The sequence below is a fragment of the Bos grunniens genome, chromosome 24, assembly GCF_055505025.1.
Source record: "Bos grunniens cultivar Pamir isolate PY7600 chromosome 24, Bosgru_T2T1.0, whole genome shotgun sequence".
NCBI classification, from domain to species: Eukaryota; Metazoa; Chordata; class Mammalia; order Artiodactyla; family Bovidae; genus Bos; species Bos grunniens.
The window spans coordinates 38,977,075-39,000,845 of NC_141188.1; the positions used below are offsets into that span (position 1 = coordinate 38,977,075).

General features: G+C 40.5%; 1 protein-coding gene across 4 annotated transcripts in view; it reads right to left on the reverse strand.

The window, feature by feature from the left end:
- The window catches only part of MYOM1 (myomesin 1), a 122,357-nt gene extending 110,696 nt beyond the window's left edge, over positions 1-11,661 (reverse strand). For 2 of the 4 annotated variants that reach the window (XR_015153912.1, XR_015153913.1), the window contains exons 1-2: positions 11,325-11,539; positions 6,802-7,126 (exon numbers count right to left, since the gene is read on the reverse strand). Coding sequence is in view for 2 of the 4 variants with exons in the window: in XM_086373104.1 (XP_086229230.1) it covers positions 6,802-7,103 (302 nt within the window). In the remaining 2 variants the exon portion in view is untranslated. Of the gene's footprint in view, positions 1-6,801; positions 7,127-11,324 lie in introns of all 4 variants that reach the window. The other 2 variants (XM_086373104.1, XM_086373103.1) reach the window with 1 other exon arrangement.
- Between the last annotated feature and the right edge of the window lie 12,110 nt (positions 11,662-23,771).

Sequence of the window (23,771 nt, forward strand, 5' to 3'; positions counted from 1 at the left end):
GTGAGAAGACTCAGCCATACATGGTCAATATATTTTTGATAAAGGAGCTAAATGATTTCAGGGGGAAAGGATAATCTTTTCAACAAATGGTGCCGTGACAACAGTCCATGTATATGTGAAGGGATGAATTTAGAACTTCACATCACATACCAAAAAAATAATTCAAACTGGATATTTTTAAATGTAAAGCTAAAATTATAAAACTCTTAGAAAAAAAGATAAGAGAAACTCTATGAAGCTCCAATACTCTGGCTACCTGATGCGAAGAGCTGACTGATTGGAAAAGACTTTGATGCTGGGAAAGATTGAGGGCAGGAGATGAAGGGGGCGACAGAGAGTGAGATGGTTGGATGGCATCATCGACTCAAAGGACATGAGTTTGAGCAAACTCCAGGAGATCGTGAAGGACAAGGAAGCCTGACGTGCTGTAGTCCAGGGGTCATGAAGAGTCAGATATGACTTAGCGACTCAACAACAACAACAGCGATGTTGATAAGCCAAATTTTGCTTAGATATAACACTAATAGCATGACTAAAAAAGGAAAAAAGTGACAAATCGAACCTCATCAAAACATAAACATTCTGGTATCTGAAGGACAGTGTTAAAAGAATGAAAAGACAAGGCACAGAATGAGAGAAAATATTTCTGAACATACATCTAAGAAAGGAATTATATACAAAATATTTAAATAACTCTGACAACTCAATAATAAGCAGAAAAAAATCCAATTTAAAAATGGGCAAAAGATTTGAACAAGCATTTCATCAAAGACGTACACAAATGGCTACCAAACACATTAAAAAGATGGTCAACATCATTAGCTATTAAGTAAGTGCAAGCTAAAACCACAGTGAGACTCCACCACATACCTAAAAGACAGGCTGTAAAAAATGATAGGGAATAACTAATGTGGATAAGCTGGAATCCCTGTACCTTGGTGTGGGAATGTAAAATGATACAATTGCTTTGGAAAAGAGTTAAGTTGTTTCTTGTAACATTAAGCATAAACTTAGTACACAGACAAGCTGACATTTTAAAAGGTGCAAGAGAAGGTAGATTTCAAACAAAAAGCCTTAACTTTCCATAATAATATCATTTGTTCCAACAGAAAACTTACTTTTTATCCTCTGTGTGCACAATTCTATTCTTGATGCTGGTGTGGGAGGGGGATATGAAGATTACATATTAAATTAAAGACTTGTTTTCTGAGACCTTTACTGTCTAGTAGGGTTGCAAATGCTACCAGCCTGAGGCGTTGTGTTACATCAACCAAAGGAGAAAGGATGGAAGGACAGAAGGCAGGCAGGCAGATAAGCAGAAAGAGCAGAGCAAACAAAGTTGAATTTACAGGCTTGAAGACAATTTCTGTCTGCGGCTATCAGGGAAGCCTTTGTGGAAGAGCTGGACATTGAAAGATGGGTAGGTCATCCCAGCATGACACCGAGGTGTTTGCAAAAGCTTGAAAACAGAAGCTCCATTTTCATTTCTTACTTATCTATACGTTGCCACTAGACTTTACTGAGTGGCCACAATAGAGCTGAACTCACTTTTATTATTCTACCATTTTTCCTGTAAAACTGCCTCTCTCTATATATTTACAACTTGGCACTGCTGTATATGGGCTTCCCTGGTGGCTCAGACGGTAAGAACTCACCTGCAATGAGGGAGATCTGGGTTAAATCCTTGGGTTGGGAAGATTCCCTGGAGGAGGCCAAGGCAACCCAGTATTCTTGCCTGGAAAATCCCATGGACCGAGGAGCCTGGTGGGGTACAGTCCATGGGGTCGCAAAGACTTGGACATGACTGAGGGACTGAGCACTGAGCACTTATCAACTATTAGCTGGATCCTCATTTGAGGTGCTCTTGCTTTCTCCTCTTTCACCCAGAAAGGCTGGTATGGAAAAGGTCAAGTCTGTACCACTGGTTCCCTTGGGCTCTCAGAGCTTGGGGATCTCTGCGGGGAGGCTCAGTTACACCCATTGCTTGGCCAGCAGTGAACAGAGCTACTGTTTCACCTCTGGGCGCTGGGAGGTGACTGCACGGCCCTTCCTCCACCTTTGGCTACTCACTCTATTCCTACTCCTTAAGGGGACATGTCTTCCTTCTCACAGCCTGATTCACCTGCCTACAAAAGATTAATGCCATTTTGGGGTATCTTATATCGTCTAAACTTGTATTTGGCCTGCAAAAGAGACTGATGGGTAGTATTTTCAATGTAAACAAAACAAAGGAGGCAGAGAGTTGAAGCCTGTCTTTCTGGGCCTTGTTATCTGTGGAAGGAAGGGCTTGAATTAGATGAGCTTTTAGTCTCTTCCTGCTTTAGCATTCCACAGTTCTATGGAGCTATGACAAACTGCCAATTGTATGAAAAACTGGTATTGCCAGGAGTGCTACTTCTAGTTCTCTCTTCAAACAAGCCACAGTTTTACAGCAGTGAGAGTTGAAAATTGATGCACAGTGAATGCTACCCTCTTTGGACTCAGGGTTTGTTTGGAGGATTCAGAACACAGACCAGTTGCCTTTTAAAGAAGTAAGACTGACAACAAACTGGCCCATTTCTAGGGGGATAAAAGAATAACTGGCTTTCTGTTTTCCTTGGATTTCCCCCAGACCTTCTCCTACCAAATAGGAAGTAATATGGCTCATCATTTTCTTGGTACTTAAATTCTGGAAGACAAATCCCAGAATGCTACATTTTCTACCCAGGAACTATGGTGCCTTTTCCTTATATATGATAGTTAGATCTTTCTTTAGAGAAGAGGCTATATTTTAATACCTCTTGATTTAGTTGCTAAGTTGTGTCTGACTCTTTGTGATCCCATGGACTGTAGCCTACCAGGTTTCTCTGTCCATGAAATTTCCCAGGCAAGAATACTGAAGTGGGTTACCATTTCCTTCTCCAGGGGATCTTCCCAACCCAGGGATTGAACCCTAGTCTCCTGCATTGCAGGTAGATTATTTTCTGACTGAGCCACCAAGGAAGCACTGTAAGGGCTGGATTTTAATCTGCTTAGAATCAGACAATAGGTGTCTACCATAACCTCAGAGGGTTGAGAGACTCATCATCCAAGAAATATGCTGTGTTGTCCTCTGGAAGTTATTCATTTTACTTATCAAGCATAACAGAATCGTTCTTTTTTCTTCCCATCTTATTCAAAAGAGAGGATTTTGAAAACATTGGTTTCCATATACCACATTCCCTGTAAACATCTGCCTTATTTCATCCTAATTCCCTATAATATTGGCCCTAGGAAGGGATCATCAGCTCACACACTGGGCTGATATTTATATGTAGATTTTCTAGTGCAGTAGTGGTGACCTTTGTTGAGTCACAGAGTTCTCTGACAATATGATGAAAGCTAGGGTCTATCTCAGCAAAAAAAAAAAAAATCATCTGGACCCAATTATACATATAATTTCAGATCATCCAAAACTCTGTTGAAACCTATTCACAAACAGAGGCTAAGAACTCTTGCACAATGGTTGCAAAGTGGTCATGAGTACCGTTTCTCCTTTAATCTCTAATAGTATTTGTGAATTATTAACATAAAAGAATAGTCTTGTATCATTTTTGTTTTCCTGAATCACTTTCTTTAATTTAGTTTTTTCCTAACTGTGACTAAGAACAAAGGCATTTAGAATAAGCCTTCCAGAACTTATTTTACAACTCTTGGCTCAGAATGCAGTTGGTAACCGATCTGAGCTAAAACCACAGTGACACTGAACAAGCCATTGTTCTTAAGATTTAACTGAGGTCAGCCAAGCTGTGGGCACATATAAATCCCCATAGTTTCCACTTTACTACCAGGACATCTAACTACAAAGAGAGGCTAAAAATGGATCAGGCCCAGTATTCACATACATTCCACAGAGCTGCATTTCCAACTCCACACCGGTTTTAATTAACAACACTCTTCACAACCCCAAGAGAAAGATTTCATTTAGCAGGGAAAAGTTGCTCCATTTTGAAAAATAAAAAATATAACCTGAAAGAATTATAAAGATTTTGAAATGCTCAAAGAATATTATCTGCACCTGTTAGCTGTAGGTCTAAAAAAAGAAAAACTAAAATACCCCCAGGATTAGGTTAGATTTATTTTCTTTTACATTGCATTACACAAAGGAAAAAATATTGGCATCTTCCCTTCTTTTTAGATCCACATTTCTACTAATAAGTGGAGTTGTTCAAACATACCAAGCCATTAATAAATACCTATCTACCTACATAAATACTTAAATAGCAAGAAGGAACAAGATGCAAGGTTGACCATAGAAATAATTATAGTTCCACTTCCTACAGAAAGTTTATTATCTGAAGTTGTTTATAACTAAAATGGCTAAGTTTTCCAAAGACAAAATAGAGCAAATGTTTTCTGGATAAAATACAAAGATGCTCAAAGGTTCAATTAATAATGTTTGATATGATTTATCAGATTGTAAATAAATATGAATGGTGCATATATGGTTAAAAGAAGAATTTAGGAATAGAATTTAAGAAATAAAACTCTCTTTAACAAATTCATAAAACTCTATAGACTCTACAGCATCGGGGGAATGTAATGAGTATACATGAGTTAGCTTAACAATTGTAATGAAAACACTCATTTTCTACATTTTCTATAGATTCAGCACAGATGGACCAGGAAAATGGATATTTAAAACATAATCCTCTCTATTACAAGACAGCTGCTTTCCTAAGTGAGATCCTTAAACATATGTATGGAACATTCTTCAGAAGAACACATGGTACTATCACATAGCACGGTGCCCATTCCTGTCTCGTTTGGAAAGCAGGTCATTTGAAACAAGGGCCAAAAGAAATGAATTCACCTCCTCCCTGACAATATTTCCATATTTGCGGCCAATTCGAGGTCCTCATGAATATCCCATGGCGCACATAACCCATGAAAAGTGGGATTGAAGAATGATCCTATTCCATTTTAAGTGGAATTTCAGAATGTTGCCGTCACCCTAACTCCAGAGACTTTGGTACTGGACGTGCAGAAGCTCCCAGGAGGTCGGCGCCGCACCCCCAAAGCACAGCTGTACATCAGGTGCTGATTAACCCACAGGGATACAGGAGTTTCTGCCTTCAGAACCAGTCCTTACTTCTGTTCATACAAACCACTGTATTATTTCCTCAATCACTTTTCTAATTCCTAGAAGTAAACACCTCTCCCAGCTACCCTGACAGATATTTTGTGGACATAAATTGTATAAGACTTAAAATAACATCTGTTTATAACAAATAATGCAATATATGCCAGACAGAGGAGATCTGAGGCAGCAGCTGGTAACTGACCACACAGCCCAGGAATTCGTACGTTTGGAAGTTCAACAATCCTTTCTGTGGACTATAGATAGACATTTAATAAAATCACATGAATCTTGCAAGTGTTTTTTAATCTCCATGACACATTTCACTCAGGATACTGAGAAAATAAAAACTGGCTTGGACTGAGAAGGTACGGATCCAGCCAGCATTCATCAGGCTGGAACAAGACACAGAGAAGCCAACCTCGGGGTTCACAGGAAAACACTTCTCCTGGTGACACTCCTCTGCATGACCACAGACTCACCGAGAAACTTTCTTCTCCAATATCAAAGATTATAAGCAGGTTTGTTGTTTGAAATTTTTTTAGGAAGAATGAGAGATTGCCTCTTTGCATGGAGGACCTCAGAAGCAGATTCAGTTCTCAGCCCATGTGCTGGGCTCCTAAGCGATTTCTAGATACAACAGTCCTCATTTATCTCAACTCAACTGTTTCCAAAGCAACAGGACACTGATTCACTTTTTAGACCAGACCTGCATCTAAATCCCACTCATCCTAGAATACTACTGAAACCCTCTTTTTCTTTTCTTTTTTTAAACTTTTAAATTTGTTTTGGGGTATGGCTGATTAACAGTGTTGTGATAGTTTTGTGTGAACAGCAAAGGGACTCAGCCATACATATACATGTATCCACTCTCCCCCAACCTCCCTCCCACCCAGGCTGCCGCATAACACTGAGTCGAGTTCCATGTGCCATACAGTAGGACCTTGTTGGTTATCTGTTTTAAATATAGCAGTGTGTACATGTCCATCCCAAACTCCCTATCTCTTCCCCCTATTCTCCCCCTGGGCAACCATAAGCTTATTTTCAAAGCCTGTGAGTCTGTGAAAGTCTCACTTTTCCTCTAGTGTGGGGTCTCCCTCATGGCAATGGGTTGATAAATATAATTCTGTCAGAATATAGGTTTGTTCCTGGTATTGTTAAGCTGACTGAGATAGGGCCATGTTTTTATAAAAATGCTCCGGCTAAAGAAAATATTTGCTGCTTGAATTTTGATGCTAGCTTTCAGACACAGAAAGAATAGAACACATCTCTGCTGCAGTTTGGGCTCCTGTGGTCTGTGAATTTTAAATCCTTTTCTCATCTAAGTTGAAAGTTGAGAGGGCCTGGAAACCTGCTGTGAGTGTCAGAAATGTGATTTCTCAACTTTGCTGCTGCTGAATGTTGAACACAACCTGTGGCAAAACTTCTCTGCTTCTAGCAATATCGCAGTTGGCAATTAAAGCAAGACACCCCAGGGCGACTGCGAAGCTCTTTGTGAAACTCAGGTAAGCAAGGGAAAGGGGAATCCAAGACATAAATCCCAGGCCTTCCAAACAGATGGTTTGACCTTGCTCCACACCTGGTTTAAAGGTAGGGCTGCCAGACCCACGAAGAAATGAAAATGTAACCTGGGGCCTAAGGTGGGGGTGGGGTATTCAGAGAGCACGGCTTTGCCCCGCGTTTGTAAGGCTGCTTTCACATACCCGTGGGAGTAGCCATAGTCATAGGCTGATGCCGCCTTGTGACTGGCTGCAGACGACAGGGCAAATTCGGAGGCCCGGGAGGCCTGATGCTGGTAGGATGCGGCGGACGCCTGGCTGAAGGCCGCTGACTCCTGACGGTGGGCAGCGGATGAGCGGCTGCTGTAGGCAGTGGAGCCATGGGTGTAGATGGCTGAGCTTTTCTTCTCCTGCTGGTACTGGCTCATGGTGGTGCTGAGGTCCCTGTTGCGGTAGCTGCGGTCATAGTGCTGGTGAAGTTTCTGATAAAACGGCAGAGACATCATGTGCCCCCAGGGATCCAGGCAAGCTGTGAGAAAGTAACAGGTTTGAGGTGAACTGGTGGTTTAGAGGTTAAAGCGTCTGCCTATAATGTGGGAGACCTGGGTTCAATCCCTGGGTCAGGAAGATCCCCTGGAGAAGGAAATGGCAACCCACTCCAGTATTCTTGCCTGGAGAATCCCATGGACAGAGGAGCCTGGTGGGCTACAGTCCACGGGGTCGCAAAGAGTGGGGCACGACTGAGCAACTTCACTTCACTTCACTTAAGGAACTAACTCTCCAGAACAAGACATCTAAATCAGTAGGTGAAAATTACTACCCTTTTATTTCTTCCAAAGAGTAAGTGGAAAATAATGTGAAGGTTAGTTTAGCTGTTTACTCAATTAACTCCCTGCTTCACAGCCCTGATGTACCTCCTTCTATCATTGTGCTGCCTTCTTTTTAAATACCTAGAGATCTTTACAAACTTTCCCTGTTGTGCTATTTCAATGGATATATGTGGATACACGTAAATGTGCTGTCGTGTCCAACTCTCTGCAACCCCGTGAACTGTAGTCCACCAAGCTCCTCTGTCCATAAGATTTCTCAGGCAAGAATACTGGAGTGGGTTGTCATTTTCTTCTCCAGGGGATCTTCCTGACCCAGGGATCAAACCCAGGTCTCCTGCTTCTCCTACACTGGCAGGCAGATTCTTTATCACTGTACCACCTGGAAGCCCACTTTAATAATATATATTTCAAATTTTCTGGCATTTCCTTCTGATGGGGACTTTACCTGAGAGATTGTGTAATAATGGAGAGTCTGTGTCCAGCCAATGTGGTTTTTATTCAGCAAATAATTACTGAGCACCTACACTGAGCCTGGTACTATTCCTGACCAGGAGATAGATGAACAAAACAACAAAATTCCCGCTCTATATAGATAACCCTATATAGAATCTTATATTCTATTGCAAGTGATGATGGACAAATAGAGAAAATAAAGTGTAAGGTATATTAGAACCTGCTTAATGCTATAGAGAAAAATAAAACAGGAATGTGGAATGGGATGCTTTTAACAGCATCATCAGGGACAATGGTGATGACTGAGCATGAAGGTGACACCTGAGCATGAGAATATCTGGGACGGGAGAAGCATTCTGGATGGAAGACCACTGCACAGGCACTGGGGGGCTGTGAGCCTGCCTGTTGCATTGTACTCCAGGAAAGGCCAGTTGGCCAGTGAAGCTGTGAGGAGTGAAAAGGTGCAGAAAGAGGTACAGAAGATGATGTCAGGGAGTGGGGAGGGAGGAGGGAAGTGTCCTATAGGTAGTGTAAGGACTTCGACTTTTATTCTGAAAGGAGTAAGGAATCATTGGAAGGTTCTGAGCTGAGAAACACTCTTGCTGAGTCTGAGAATAGACTGTTGAGGGACAAGAGTGAAAGCCAGGAGGCCAATGAGAAGGCTGCCATGGACTGAGTTGTATCTCCCCAAATCCATATTTGAAGTCCTAACCCCGTGACTGGATTTAGAGATAGGATCTTTACAGAAGAAATGAAGTTAAATTGAGGTTCTTAGGATAGGTTCTAATCCAATAGGACATGATTGCCATCGTTATAAGAAGAGGAAATCAGGACACAGATATGTACGTATGCAGAGGGAAGACACGAGAAGATGGACTATCCGCAAGCCAGGGAGAGAGACCTCAGAAAAGACCAACCCAGCTGACTCTTTGATCTCAGATTTCTAACCTCCGGAATTGTGAGAAGATAAGTTTCTGTTGTTTAAACCACCTGGTCTCTGGTGCTTTGTTACGGCAACCCTACTGCGATAGTCCAGGCTAAAGATTATAGTGGTAGCAGTGAAATGTGAGAAGGGATCCAACTCTGCGTATTTTGTAGGTAGAATCAAAAGTACTTGCTGAAAGTTCTGGAATAGGGTATGAAAGAGAGAGAGGAGTAAGTGACAGCTCCAAGGACTTTGCCTAAGTAACTGGAAGATTAAAGCTGCTGTGAACTGAGATGAGCAGGATTGTAAGAAAACAGCAGTCTGGGATGGAAGAGCAGGAACCTGGTTTGAGACATTTTACATTTGAGATATCTGCTAGACACCCAAGTGGCGAGATAAGGTGGGATGTTGGACATGTGACTCAGGAATACAGGGTAAAGGTCCAGGATGGAGACCGACATTTGGGACTCACCAGCATATAGATAGTATACAGTCCCCCAACCCCCCCCCCCCAAAAAAAAAGAGATGAGAATGAAAGTCCTAGGACGGATCCTGGAGGATGCTTATATTGCCATTTAACAAGCCCTCTCAAATCTCACAAATGGTTCAAAAAGATGGTGTCAAACCAGAAAAATTCCATTAAGAATATAAAGCCTCCTAGTCTTCCTGTATTAAAGAAGAAAGTCAGTTAGCAGTATAGCAGTTTGCATTGTGAATTTGAGCTAACAGTCCTACTGAAAATGAAAGATGGGTTTGCTTAGCATAGAGAGGGGAGACTTCAGATTGCATTATCTTTCTTTAGAAATCTGTCCACTGACTGGAGCCTATCAACCATACTAATAACCCTGGATGAAGTAATAGTTTTATGAAAGCCACCCCCTTCCATCATTAATGCTTTTGTGCATGTCCTAAATTTTTTACATGTAAAATCAGTTGTAATCAATTTTTCAAATTGATTCTAAATTCTAAATGATTCTAAATTGATTCTAAAATTCTAAATGAGGACTGAATCTTTCTAAACTTGCTACATTTTTTTGGGTCAAGCTTAAAATCTTTTTATTTGAAGTGAAAAGTAGGCATGTATTCCCTAGAGAAGAAAATCCAGCAAACTTCACTCCAGAAATATTTATGTTAAGGCTCATGGAAGATATCAGTCTACATGGCATTTCCCAGGAGGAAAAAAATAGCTACCAGCAAACAACTTTTGCTTCAACCCTTAAATAGACTGTTATTTTCTATTTTAAAATATACAGAATAATGATCAAGTATAATGAATAATCATTAGATTAATTTTTATAGAAAAAAGTGTAGACTATATTAATATAGAAGTATATGATATTAGGCATTTATAAAGCTATTTGGTAAATTTGCATAATGATACATAGTATACTGCAACACAGAAAATGTTATTTGAATGATGTCCAAATAAACAATGAATGACCTTCTTGTGTATTATAAGCTAAATTCAGAACCCAAATAACTTGAAATGCTGTTCATTTTCACAAAATAAAATCTTTAAATGTCTTGCCTCAATTTTATTTTCCATTCTCTTTATTTCTGTTTTCCCCCAATATATTTACTTTTAATAGTACTGAATATTCCAAGCACAGAGATAATATATTGCAAGTAAACAGGTTTTGACATTACGTCAACAGAGCTGGTTGTCACAGCTCTGACCTCTGGAACGAAGGTACAACTACCTTCTCTTCATTAAGTAAGTAAGGATTATCCCCCAACATATGACAGCTAGGGTGCGTTGGGAGGAAAGATGGTTTGGTTGTCTTCCATTCCTTTAAGACCTGTGTTTTGTTTTTTTTTTTCTCCCTGAAAATAATTTGGGAATTTAGGAAGAAACACTAACTCCATAGTTGTATTGTGACACAATACTTTTGTATAGGAGTTAGGGGCTGAAAGCTATAAAAATTCTTCACAGAAAGTTGTGAACTTTAGGGTCATGATGCAGGGATCTGCGTTGCCTCTGAAATACTGCTTAGCCATTTTCCAATTAGAAATACCCCCATTGCACCCTTACATTTATCCACATGGCATTGTCGGGGCAAAAATCACTGAATTAGAAACTTGAGACTTCAGAGTTAACCTACTCCTTTTGATCAAATTTGTAATCAGGCAGTACTGTAGGCTTATGGAGAATGGAAAACACATGATTTCCTGTTTCCTCACCCATTCCAGATTTCAACCAAACCGCCGAACTGTAACTTGGAAAGAGTACTTGACTCATGCTTACAGTTCTATCTGAGACAGCTACAGTTTTTTATAGCTCCAGGAACAGTAGCTTAATTTTAAAAGAATCCACTGATCTGAGAGAAGGGCTGTGCCAGCACAAACTGGCACCCTGCTGCTCACATTCCTTCCCTGGAGCTCCACTTTCCTATTTCTCTGCTATTCTGACATCTCTTAGAGAAAACTGCTGAGCTCAAAAGACAGAAACCACACACACCGCAGTGCTGTTGAGCACATAAAACATCAAGTGTACTCTTCTGCCTCAAGGTCACACTTACCAGTTTGCAAAGGATTGATGGTGGTAGCAATGTTCCGATGTGACAGTGGGTGCTGGATGAGACAGTGAAAAACCCACGTAGATCGAATCCAAGAAAAAGTTAAGAGTCAGGGCTAAAAAGACAGGACCCTGGGGGCCAGTTCAAAAATAATGCATGTGGTCAGGCAGTAGAATGTCAGAGCCACACAGCCAGCCTTTTATGGCTAAGAGAGTAGATAAATATAGCAGCAAATGGGGATTGCAGTCCTGAACGGAAAGGAAGAGGAAGGCCCTGGCAGGTAGCTGCCACAGTAATATATTGACATGCATGCCAGTCGGTGGGTCTGGTCTGATTAAGCTAAATGTAGGGCTTTTATTTAGCTATGTGAGTTATTTTCAACATCATTTTACCACAGCATATTTAAAAGTGTAATAGAAAGAGTAGTTTGTGTTATGAGCTAAAAATAGGTGTAGTAATCTGATTCCCAAAATGAACTTCATGGAATTTTAATACCAAGATATGGTTCTGAATGTGCTGTTCATAATCCATGAGCAATACATTTAGGAGACACAACGTGAAGAAAGAACAGGGGGCTGACTAGAGGCAAGCAGGGAAGACATGGGTTACATGTGGTGGAAACTTTGCCTTGATGATACCAAGTCACTATTTCTCTCATTTCAGGAAAATTTACCAAGTAGGTCATAGTACAACTTCAAGCTTGAATCTTTGATTCCCTATTCATTAACTGAAGCCTTTAAGAAGCAGCATCTTTTACCTTACCTAAAGTCAGAGTATGGTCACTCTATCTAACAAGAGATTCTCTTTCTTTGATTTTACACCATTTCACAAATTCAGAGGTGATGTTACTTGGTGTCAAGAACTTGCACTTTGGAGTCAGACCAAAACTTGGTTCTAGGCCGTCGATGGCACTTAATAGTCATGTAACTTTAAGCAGTTTATTTCTCCTTACGCTTCATTTTCTTTCTCTATAAAATGGGAATGTGTGTGAAGTCGCTCAGTCGTGTCCGACTCTTTGTGACCCATGGACTGTAGCCCACCAGGCTCCTCTGTCCATGGGATTCTCCAGGCAAGAATACTGGAGTGGGTTGCCATTTCCTTCTCCAGGGGATCTTTCTGACCCAGGGATTGAACCCGGGTCTCCCACATTGTAGGCAGACGCTTTACCATTTGAGCCACCAGGGAAGACATAAAATCGGAATTATACCATCTAAATTATGGGACTGCTGTGGAGATCAATAATGCAGAGAAAACGCTTAATCTAGTTATTGCATCAAATGAAGACTTAGTAAATATCAACTACTGTTACTGGTAGTAATAATTTGAAAGCTCATTGTTCAGAATATATGTACTAAGCATATATTCTGTGTGATATTAGATGTGATTCATGTGATATTACATCAACTTAACACAGATAGCTTGTATCTATCAAAATATTAAACAGACCCACTATTGTAGCCTGCTTTATAATTCCTTTCTTGATGATAACTACAATTAACACTGTTGAGAACCTACCAAGTGCCAGACACTCTGATAGGCACTGTACATACATGATCTCATTTAATTCTCATATTATCCTGTGATGTAGGTATCATATCTCCCATAGCTAAAGAAACTGAGGCTTCGAGATATAAAGTCATTTACCAATGAGAACGCAGTTAGTGCATGACATAAATGCCCTGCATTCAGAGATATTTGGATTCCAAAGGTCATGCACATTTTGTCATGGATTGCCTTAGCCTCTTTCCAATGACATTTTGTCTATAAGAAATTAGGTATTTTCAAATGGTCTTTCAAGTGCAATACAGGTCTCCACTCATAACTGAGGGTCAACTTGTAAGCTACCCAATCAATGTATGTAAAAGAATATATTTCACTTAGTCTTGATCAAATTCAATCCAGCATTTGTTTAACTAAATACACCTCTAGCTATTATGCATAAGAACATTTTTGCTGTCTGGAATCCATAGGAGAATTTTCCAAGCTTTATGTTCTCCAAGTATCCATTTGCTCTCTAAACATCCAATACATAATCACACTGATTCTTCCAAGTTTTACCCACCAGCCATTGTAATGGTTCCCAGTGAGTCATTTCTCTAGGGAACATGGTAAGTTGCTTCAAATCTCCTTGAAATAAAGAGAAAAAGTAAGCAAAAATAAGAGATAAATATCCAAAATACCAGCTAATATTTATTTAATAGGCATTTGCTCTATGCTAAGTATTAATATTAACTGCTTTATAATATATTATCATAACACATAAAAACACTTCATTGATTACGATTTAGAGAGATTAATATTCTTAAAGTAACACAACTAGAATGTGACAGAAATTCAAACCCAGGTCTGTTCTACATAGAGTCCAGCCTCCTATATATATCATACCATACTTTCAACCATTTAACTCTGTGTGTGTGTGTGTGTGTGTGTGTGTGTGTGTGTAGATACATAGGTAGAGTATGCCAATAATCTCCATTAGAAGTAAGAACTTTTACCAAAGAGTCATAGTTATAGTTCCCATATGACACACAACTATTAGGTCAAGATTTGCTGGCTACATATATCAACACATTAAAATATTTACTGAACTTTAATCCCTGTTAAGAAGACAAAATGACAGAAGTTCACATACGCTTGTGGAAAAACGAAAATATCATTTATCCATTGATACTAAGGATCCAAGTGAAAATCAAATAGTCAATTTTAAACAAATGTACAACAAGATTTGGCAAAAGAAGTATAAGCTAGAGCCAAGCAAGTCTCTGGAGGAGTGGAGTTTCTGCTGCAGCACCATATGGATTCAGCCTTTTCTCACAACATATTTTGGGTTTCCCTGGTGGCTCAGACAGTAAAGAATCTGCCTGCAATGTAGGAGACCTGGGTTCAATCCCTGGGTTGGGAAGATCCCCTGGAGAAGGGAATGCCAACCTACTCTAGTATTTTTGCCTGGAGAATTCCAGAGGAGCCTGGCAGATTACAGTCCATGGACAGACATGACTGAACATGCATGCATGCATATGCATATGCATTGGAAGCATAACAAAATATTTATCCAAAATATAAATATCCAGATAATAAAATACCTACTGTGGTGTACTGCATAATAAAACTAAAGACAAAAAATTAGTGGTGCTTTGACAAATCAATACCTGTGACTTAATCAAATTCCCTTAAAGATGGTAGTGGTGGTTTAGTTACTAAGTCGTGTCCAACTCTTGTGACCCCATGGATTTTGTAGCCCACCAGGCTCCTCTGACATGGGATTTTTCCAGGCAAGAATACTGGAGTGGGTTGCCATTTCCTTCTCCAGGGGATCTTCCCAATTCAGGGATAGAACCAGAGTCTCCTGTACTGCAGGTGGTATCCTGCATTAATCTGACTTAATCATGATGCCCTTTCAGATGTGTGATTATTTTGAAAACTTAATGGAATGTTGCTACTGCTAAGTCACTTCAGTTGTGTCTGACTCTGTGAGACCCCATAGACAGCAGCCCACCAGGCTCTGCCATCCCTGGGATTCTCCAGGCAAGAACACTGGAGTGGGTTGCCATTTCCTTCTCCAGTGCATGAAAGTGAAAAGTGAAAGTGAAGTCGCTCAGTCGTGTCCGACTGTTCTCGACCCCATGGACTGCCGCCTACCAGGCTCCTCCGCCCATGGGATTTTCCAGGCAAGAGTACTGGAATGGGTTGCCATTGCCTTCTCCAATGGAATGTTAATCTATTGTTAATTTCAAATTTCCCAGAAAAACATCTAATGCAAAAGACTTTTTAAAAAGCATATAACTATACAAGTCTGAAGATTTAAAACATATTTGTTTCCAGAATTATAATTAGTTTTTTAAGAAAGCAGTTTTAAAGTAGATACATCCTCTCTTCAAACTAACTGTAAGGGCTGTTTTGTGGTTTAGTCGCTCAGTCGTGTCCAACTCTTTTGCAGCCCTATGGACTGTAGCCCACCAGGCTTCTCTGTCTATGGGATTTTCCAGGCAAGAATACTGGAGTGGGTTACCATCTCCTCCTACAGAGGATCTTCCCAACTCACAGATCAAACCTACGTCTCCTGCATTGCTAGGCAGATTCTTTACCATTGAGCCACCACGGTGTTAATATTTTTATGTGTGAAACGAAGAGTTTAACCAACTGCAGTGTACCCTAAAAGCCAAAATAAATGTACAAATTATATTTAGGCACCTAGAAATTTTGTTTTACAGTAGAAGAGGAAACAGCAGCAAATTATTATTCTATACATGAGGGAATAAAAAAATATTCTTTAGAAATAATGTAAACCAAAACAAACAAAAACTAAATTCCAGCTGAAATCAAGAAAGTTTATTTAAGTTGCTGGGGGTCTTAGTTAACAAATAAAACCCATGATTCAATAGTATGGGAAAAGAAAGACCTATATTTATTCAGTTCGATTCATAAAGCATTTATTGAAAACCCAATAATGTATCATGCACTGTGCTATGGTTCAGAGGTGACTAACTCATGTTCCCAAAGTAGCCACTGTGTAATTGGGTAGATAAAGATTACTTACAAATAACTATAGTACCATATGATAGATGAAATGATGAACACAGCATATAAGGAAAATGTGAATGGTTGCTATATCTGTACAAAACAAAACCAAAAGAATTCTTCTCCTTTAAAAGATAGGAATCAGGGACTTCCCTGGTAGTCCCGTGGCTAAGACTCCATGCTGCCAATGCAGGGGGCCCAGGTTTGATCCCTGGTCAGGAAACTATTAATAGATCTCTCGTGCCTCAACTAAAGATACCTCATGCTGCAACTAAAACCTGGCACAGCCAAATAAATAAATATCTTTAAAAAAAATAAAATATAGGAATTAAAGGAGAAAATCAAATATATCACTCATTGCTCACCTATTATGCAAAACACATGCTAGGTACAGGGAAGCAAAATGACTGACACAGGCCCTGTGGTCGAGAATTTCTAAATACAAAGCAATTTCTCCAATACAAATGCTTTTAACAGAAGGTGAAGCTTAGTTAGATTATTCAGTGAGCTCATAAACTAATTGTACCCTTCCTATCTCAGAGTTGCCTAATTAAAAAGTATATATATATACAGACATTTGGCATCTAGTCCTTTGTTCACTGAGTGACTTTGGAAAGACATTTCCCCTCTCTGAAGCTCTATTTTCTTGCCTATAAAATAAAGAGTTGAACAAGAATATCTCTAAGGTGTTTTCTAGACCAAACCAGATAAACTCTAAGGTGTTTCTATCCATCCAAAAAGTAGTTGTTCTTTTTTTTTGCCCACTTCGTAAGCTGACTAGTAACATCCTATGTGAAGCAGTTTTGAAGGGAATAAAAATAAACCCTCCTGCCTCCAAGAATTCTGCATCTATCTGTTCACTCACGTCTGAAATGCTCTCTCCTGAGAGTGTCATTGTATGAATTTAAATCCCAATTATATTGAAAATGACCCAGAAAGACATTTCAGCACATGATCAGTTAAGTCTTTGTGTGACAGGACAGAGTCTCAGTTTTCTTGTGAACAGAGTGGTGAGAACAGAGGGGAGAGGAGATGGTTAAAAAGGACTAGAGGAGGGGACCAAGGGTTCTTATCAGAAGCTAGATGTCATCTAGTTATGAAATGAGCTCGATCTAAAGTAGATGAACTAGATCTAGATCTAAAAATTAGATCTAATTCTAATTTTGCCTATATCTGGGCAATAGCCAAATTAAGCCAATGCTGTCAACGTCTTATCTCAGGACCCACGGCTGTAAGAAGCCCATGTGAGCTCCCACCCAGGCTAAGGATGGGGAAGAATTGCTGGGACTGACAGCTGATTCTGAAAGGGATTAATCCTGTGATGTGAAGCACTAGCAGAAGAGCTGCTGGGATAAATCCCTACCTCCTGCTCAGACCCCTCTCTACTGTCCTGTCCCCGAGACTAGACTCCAGGCGACCAGGAACCAGACACATAACTCCACAGTGGTCTTGGTTTTCTGTGGAATGCTGCACTTGTGGCTGTAGAAATGAAATTTCTATTCTTTACCAGTTGCCCTAGTTACCTCTCCTTAATTCCCTCCCCCATCACAAGAACCTTCATCTTGCTTATCCAAACCCTCTTCCTCTGTATTTTTTTAATAATTAGTGTCAAGAATTGTGAAGGCATACAATAAATATTATTCAGCCTAAAAAGGAATGAGATCCTGATTCAAGCTCACAACATGGAGGAACCTTGAAGACATCATGTTGAGTGAAATAAGTCAGACGCTCAAGGACAAATATTGTATGACTCCACTTAGGTGAGGTTCATTGGGTAGTTAAACAGAGACATAAAGTAAATGGTGGTTACCACTGGCTTGCGGGGAGGGGAATGAGATGTTTAATGGGCAGAGTTTCAATATGGAATGATGAAAAAGTTGTGAAGAGGGATGGTGCTGATGGTTGTACAACAATGTAAATGTGCTAATGTCACCGAACTGCACACTTAAAAATGGTTAAAATGGTAAACTTTATGCTATGTATATTTTCCCACACACACACAAAACCGAAAGGTCAGCAATTTTACCCTGCTTATAAAGCTAACAAACTAACCTGCTACAGTTTCATTGATGCAACAAGACTGGGGACTCCTGTTCAGAATTAGAGAACTTTATTAGAATTGATGCTTTTGAACTGTGGTGTTGGAGAAGACTCTTGAGAGTCTCTTGGACTGCAAGGAGATCCAACCAGTCCATCCTAAAGGAAATCAGTCCTGAGTGTTCATTGGAAGGACTGACGCTGAAGCTGAAGCTCCAATACTTTGGCCACCTGATGTGAAGAACTGACTCATTTGAAAAGACCCTGATGCTGGGAAAGATTGAAGGCGGGAGGAGAAGGGGACAACAGAGGGGAGATGGTTGGATGGCATCACTGACTCGATGGACATGAGTCTGAGTGAACTCCTGGAGTTGGTGATGGACAGGGAGGCCTGGCGTGCTGCAGTCCATGGCGTTGCAAAGAGTCGGACACGACTGAGCTGAACTGATTACTCACAGCAATTAAAAGCTGGCATCAGCACATTCTTTACTGGTTTGACTCACCCCCCTGTTCTCACAGGGCAACATGAAGAGGGCCAGGTGACCACCTGCACACACACTGGGTTGCATCATGAGAGTGGAACTTTGAGCTTAGGGAACCCAAATATTTTATGAGCAGGAAGCATGCCTGTTCTTTCCTCCAGAGGCAGACATTTTCTTTACTGTACATGGAGAGGGGCCATGCCTGCCTTTGCCACAGAGGAAGACACTTTCTCTACCTTCAAACATCCCTGAAAAGACAGCTCGGAACCAAGGGAAGCCAAGGGCTTGCTTGCAAAACGTGCTGAAACATGACTAATGCATGAGAATCGTCTCCCAGCAATCAACATATGTTATTCTTACCAAAAAAAAAGTTTTTTTTTAAAGTGAGAAACAGACTAGAGAGCAACAGATATGAATCTCTGGTTTCAATTTATCTTGAATTTCTCTGTAACATTTTTATGGAAGTGTAATTTGCATGCCATAAAATTTATTGATTTTGAGAGTAAAATTCAATAAGTTTTAGTAAACTTATACAGTTGTGCAACCATTACCAAAATTCGGTTTTAAAATACTTGGACTCTGTGGGAGAGGGCGAGGGTGGGATGATTTGGGAGAATAGCATTGAAACATGTATAATATCATATACGAAATGCCAGTCCAGGTTCGATGCATGATACAGGATGCTTGGGGCTGGTGCACTGGGATGACCCAGAGGGATGGTATGGGCAGGGAAGTGGGAGGGGGGTTCAGGATGGGGAACACGTGTACACCCGTGGCGGATTCATGCTGATATATGGCAAAACCAATACAATATTGTAAAGTAATTAGCCTCCAATTAAAATAAATATTAAAAATAAAATAAAATACTTCATCAGAAAAGTTCCTTCATGTCAGTTTGCAGTCAGCCTGTGGTCCCTTCCACAACTCAGGCAACCAGTGACCTTTCTGTCCTTACAGTTTAGCCTTTTCCAGAAATTTCATACAAATGGAATTATATAATATGTAGTCTTTTGGGTCTGTTTTTTTTAACCTAGCCAGATGTTTTTGAGATTCAGATATGTTGTTGCATGATTCAGCAGCTTACTATTTTTTATGCTGAGAAGTACTTTATTAAAAGATACACCACGGTGAGCTTCCCTGGTGGTCCAATGGTTAAGAATCCACCTGCCTATGCAGGAGACACGTTTGATGCGTGGTGTGGGGAGATTCCACATACCATGGAGCAACTAAGCCGGTGCCCCACAGTCACTGAGCCTGTGCTCTAGAGCCTGAGCCACACTACCAAGCCTGCGTGCTGCAACTGAAGCCCGTGCATCCTAGAGCCAGTGCTACGCAGCAAGAGAAACCACCGCAATGAAAGCCTGAGCACCACAACTAAAGTGGCCCCTGCTTGCTACTAGAGAAAGCCTGCACGCAGCAAAGACGACCCAGACCAGCCAAATAAATTTTTTTTATAAAATAAATAAATGTTTTAAAAGATACTCCATGTTTTGCTTATCTGTTCATTAACAAATCAACTTTGCATTGTGTCCAGTTTGGAGCTAGTATGAATAATGTTATCTTGAATTTTAAAATCTATTTTCCTTATATAGTTAACCATATTTGGTGTGATAGATAACAGAGCATCAAAACACTGCCCAAAAAGTATTGCTATCTAACACTTACTTACTGCTTCCTTGCCAGGTGGTACTAAAAATTGCTTTATACATCTTAACTTTTTTCCTGACAACAGTCTACAAGGTAGGTACTATTATTATAATACCTTTTCACTGATGAGGAAAAACTGAGTACAGAGAAGTTCAGTAAGTTCTCTGGGCACACAACTGAAATGTGTTAAAGCTAGGATTCAAATTCAGATAATCCAGATCCAGAGTTCATATGTTAACCAGCACACAATAGTCTCTTATGATCAAAACAAACCAATTTTGACAAATTCTATAACTTCCTCAATTTTTTAATATGCTGCTGCTACTGCTGCTAAGTCGCTTCAGTCGTGTTCGACTCTGTGCCACCCCATAGACGGCAGCCCACCAGGCTCCTCCATCCCTGGGATTCTCCAGGCAAGAACACTGGAGTGGGTTGCTATTTCCTTCTGCTATGCATGAAAGTGAAAAGTGAAAGTGAAGTTGCTCAGTGGTGTCTGACTCTTAGCGAACCCATAGACTGCAGTCCACCAGGCTTCTCTGCCCTTAGGTACCACTTTTATATTTGAGGCAGGCATATGTCTCCAAGTGTTAATTATGTTCTGTGTTCCCTTATTTTCTTTCATACCCTAAGAGATCCCTTGCCTTCCCAAGTCTACAATGAAGCTGAAACAAAGATGCAAAAACAAAACAGCACTTCAGACTTAGTTTCAAATACAAGCTTACAGAGCTAGCTTTTCCTGTCTTGCTCACTAGGTAAAACTGAACCTAGGAAAAAGAAGAGGGGAAAGACAGGGTGGCCACTAGAACAGGAAAGCAAGGACCAATAGAAGGGATGGGGTGATCCTCAACCAGGAAGGAAATGGACCTTTGCTGGAAAGATCAAGGAAGTGGACATAAAGATGGAATAATTTTCCTTAAAAATGAACTCTTAACTTTGGAGACATTAAGTGAAGGAGTGAGTGAAAGTGAAAGTCGCTCAATCGTGTTTGACTCTTTGAGACCCCATGGACTATACAGTCCATGGAATTCTCCAGGCCAGGATACTGGAGTGGGTAGCCTTTTCCTTCTCAAAGGGATCTTCCCAACCCAGGGATTGAACCCAGGTCTCCCGCATTGCAGGATGATTCTTTACCAGCTGAGCCACAAAGGAAGCCCAAGAACACTGGAGTGGGTAGCCTATCCCTTCTCCAGTGGATCTTCCAGATCCAGGAATTGATCTAGGGTCTCCTGCACTGCAGGCGGATTCTTTACCAACTGAGCTATCAGGGAAGCCCTTAAGTGAGGGAAGCCAGTCACAGTAGACACGTGTTGCATGATACTATCTATATGTGTTGCTGAGGTCAAATTCAAGGTAGAATAGTAGTTGACAGACTTGGGTGATGGAGTGGGGGAAATGGGGTGTTATCATTTAATGGGTAGAAAGTTTCAGTTGAACATGATGAAAAAGTTCTGGAGCTGGATGGTGGTGAAGGCTGCACAGCAATGTGAATGTGCTTAATGCCGCTGAACTGTTCACTTGAAAACGGTTAAGGTGGTAAGTTTTATGCTAGGTGTATTTCACTACAAGTTTTAAAAATGGATTCTTCTGATTTGCTACTGTTCAGCATGGACAGCCCACCTTCAGCAGTCCTGAATATTGATAACCTCTCTCCCCTCAACAGAGATGGGAGACTTGACCACCTGGTCAGGGGAGAACATGACGGAAGACCTGTGACTCTCCAAAGAGGGAAATCAGCAGTCCCGGTTAGGACTCTCTCAATGAAGCAGCAACGGATACACCACCATCACACCTAGTTCTCGTCAACTATAAACACTACATTCTACTTTGTCTACAGATGTCTACAAATTCACTCGCAATGCAGGAGACACAGGAGATTCAGGTTCAATCCCTGGGTCAGGAAGATCTCCTAGAAGAGGGCAAGGCAACCCACTCCAGTATTCTTGCCTGGAGAATCCCATGGACAGAAAAGCCTGATGGGCTACAGTCCACAGGGTAGTATAGTACATCAAATATAAACAGTACATTCTACTTTGTCTATAGGGGCTTCCCTGGTGGTTCAGATGGTAAGGAATTCACCTGCAATGCAGGAGACCCAGATTCAATTCCTGGGTCAGGAAGATACCCTGGAGATGGAAATGGCTACCCACTCCAGTATTCTTGCCTGGAGAATTCCAAGGACAGAGGAGCCTGGCGGGCTACAGTCCATGGGGTCACAAACAGTCGGACATGACTGAGTGACTAAACAACCTTCTATAACAATTAGTGAATGCCTTGTACTATTCCACCATAACTGGTTACCAAGTCTCTAGGTGTTGGCCACATGGCTATTTCCAGTTATTCACCAAGAATAGAAGTTAGAAACTAAGAATTAAGAGCATCTCCATTTTCAACTCAGCTCTTCTACCACATCTATGTAGGTGTTCCCTTCAGAGATAGCCTTTTAGCCGATCCCTGGCTCTGTTCTGTCATAGTTCCCCTAATGGAGTTGAATGGAAGAGTGGTTCTCCATTCTGGCTACACATTAGAATCACCTGAGGAGCTTTTAAGCCACACTCAGCCTCAGCCCATATTCCAGGACAATTAACTCTTCATCTCTGGGCATGGGAAAATGAGTATTTTTAAAAGCTCCTAAATGATTCTAATATGCAGCCCTAGAGGAAAAATAATCTCCTAGGTCTCTTTCAGTTCTAAAATAATGAAAGCCTCTGAATTAAAAAGAGAGCTATAAACATTTTGTACAAAGTTTTCCTTTCAATGACCTCTTTGGGAAGTATTGATATTTCCCCAGAAAGGGACTATAAATTGAAGGGTATGTTTTGTGAGAGTATTACTTGGAATAATTAGGCTAATCTATATAATGCCACCTGGGCTTCCCTGGTGGCTTAGTGGTAAAAAAATTCACTCGAAATGCAGGAGACACAAGAGATTCGGGTTCTATCCCTGCATCAGGAAGATCCCCTAGAAGAGGGCATGGCAAACCACTCCAATATTCTTGCCTGGAGAATCCCATGGACAGAAAAGCCTCATGGGCTGCAGTCTAGGGTAGCAAAGAGTCAAACACTGAATGAGCATAAATGCACATATCAAATATGACCACCTACCAAATATGAGTGTACTTTTTCTTCATTGCTCCAACAATATTGGAATGTATAATTTTATTTTAGCAAGTTTAACAGATGTGAAATATATCTCATAGCTATTTTTTATATTTGTTGTTTGGTTGTGCCAGGTCTTAGTTGTGACATGCGTGCTCTGAGTTGTAGCATGTGGGATCTAGTTCATTGACCGAGGATCAAACTCAGGCCCTCTCCACTGGGAGCTTGGAGTTTTAAGTATTGGACCACCAAGGAAGTCCCTCTTATAGCTATTTTTAAATGCATTTTTAAAATTCATGGTGAGCGGAGCATTTCCTTCAATGTTAGCTAACTATATGGTTTTCTCCTTGTGTGAGCTCTCTTTTGATATCTGCCATATCAAAGAGATATGTTATTTTTCTTGAGGTCATTATTGGTTATTTTTCTTGAGGTCATTATTAATCTGTTAAATAATAATAGAATAAATGATAATTTTAAATAAGATAAAATAGCTACCATTAACAAAAGATCTACAGTGTGTTAGATACTGTATTGTGCTTTACACATATTATTTCTTACAAAAATTCTACAAAGCAGTTATCATCCCCAAGTTGTAAATGAGAAAACTAAGGTCCAGAGGATAACATTACAAAAGCTAGCCAAGGTCACATAGATAGCAAATAGCAGAACTG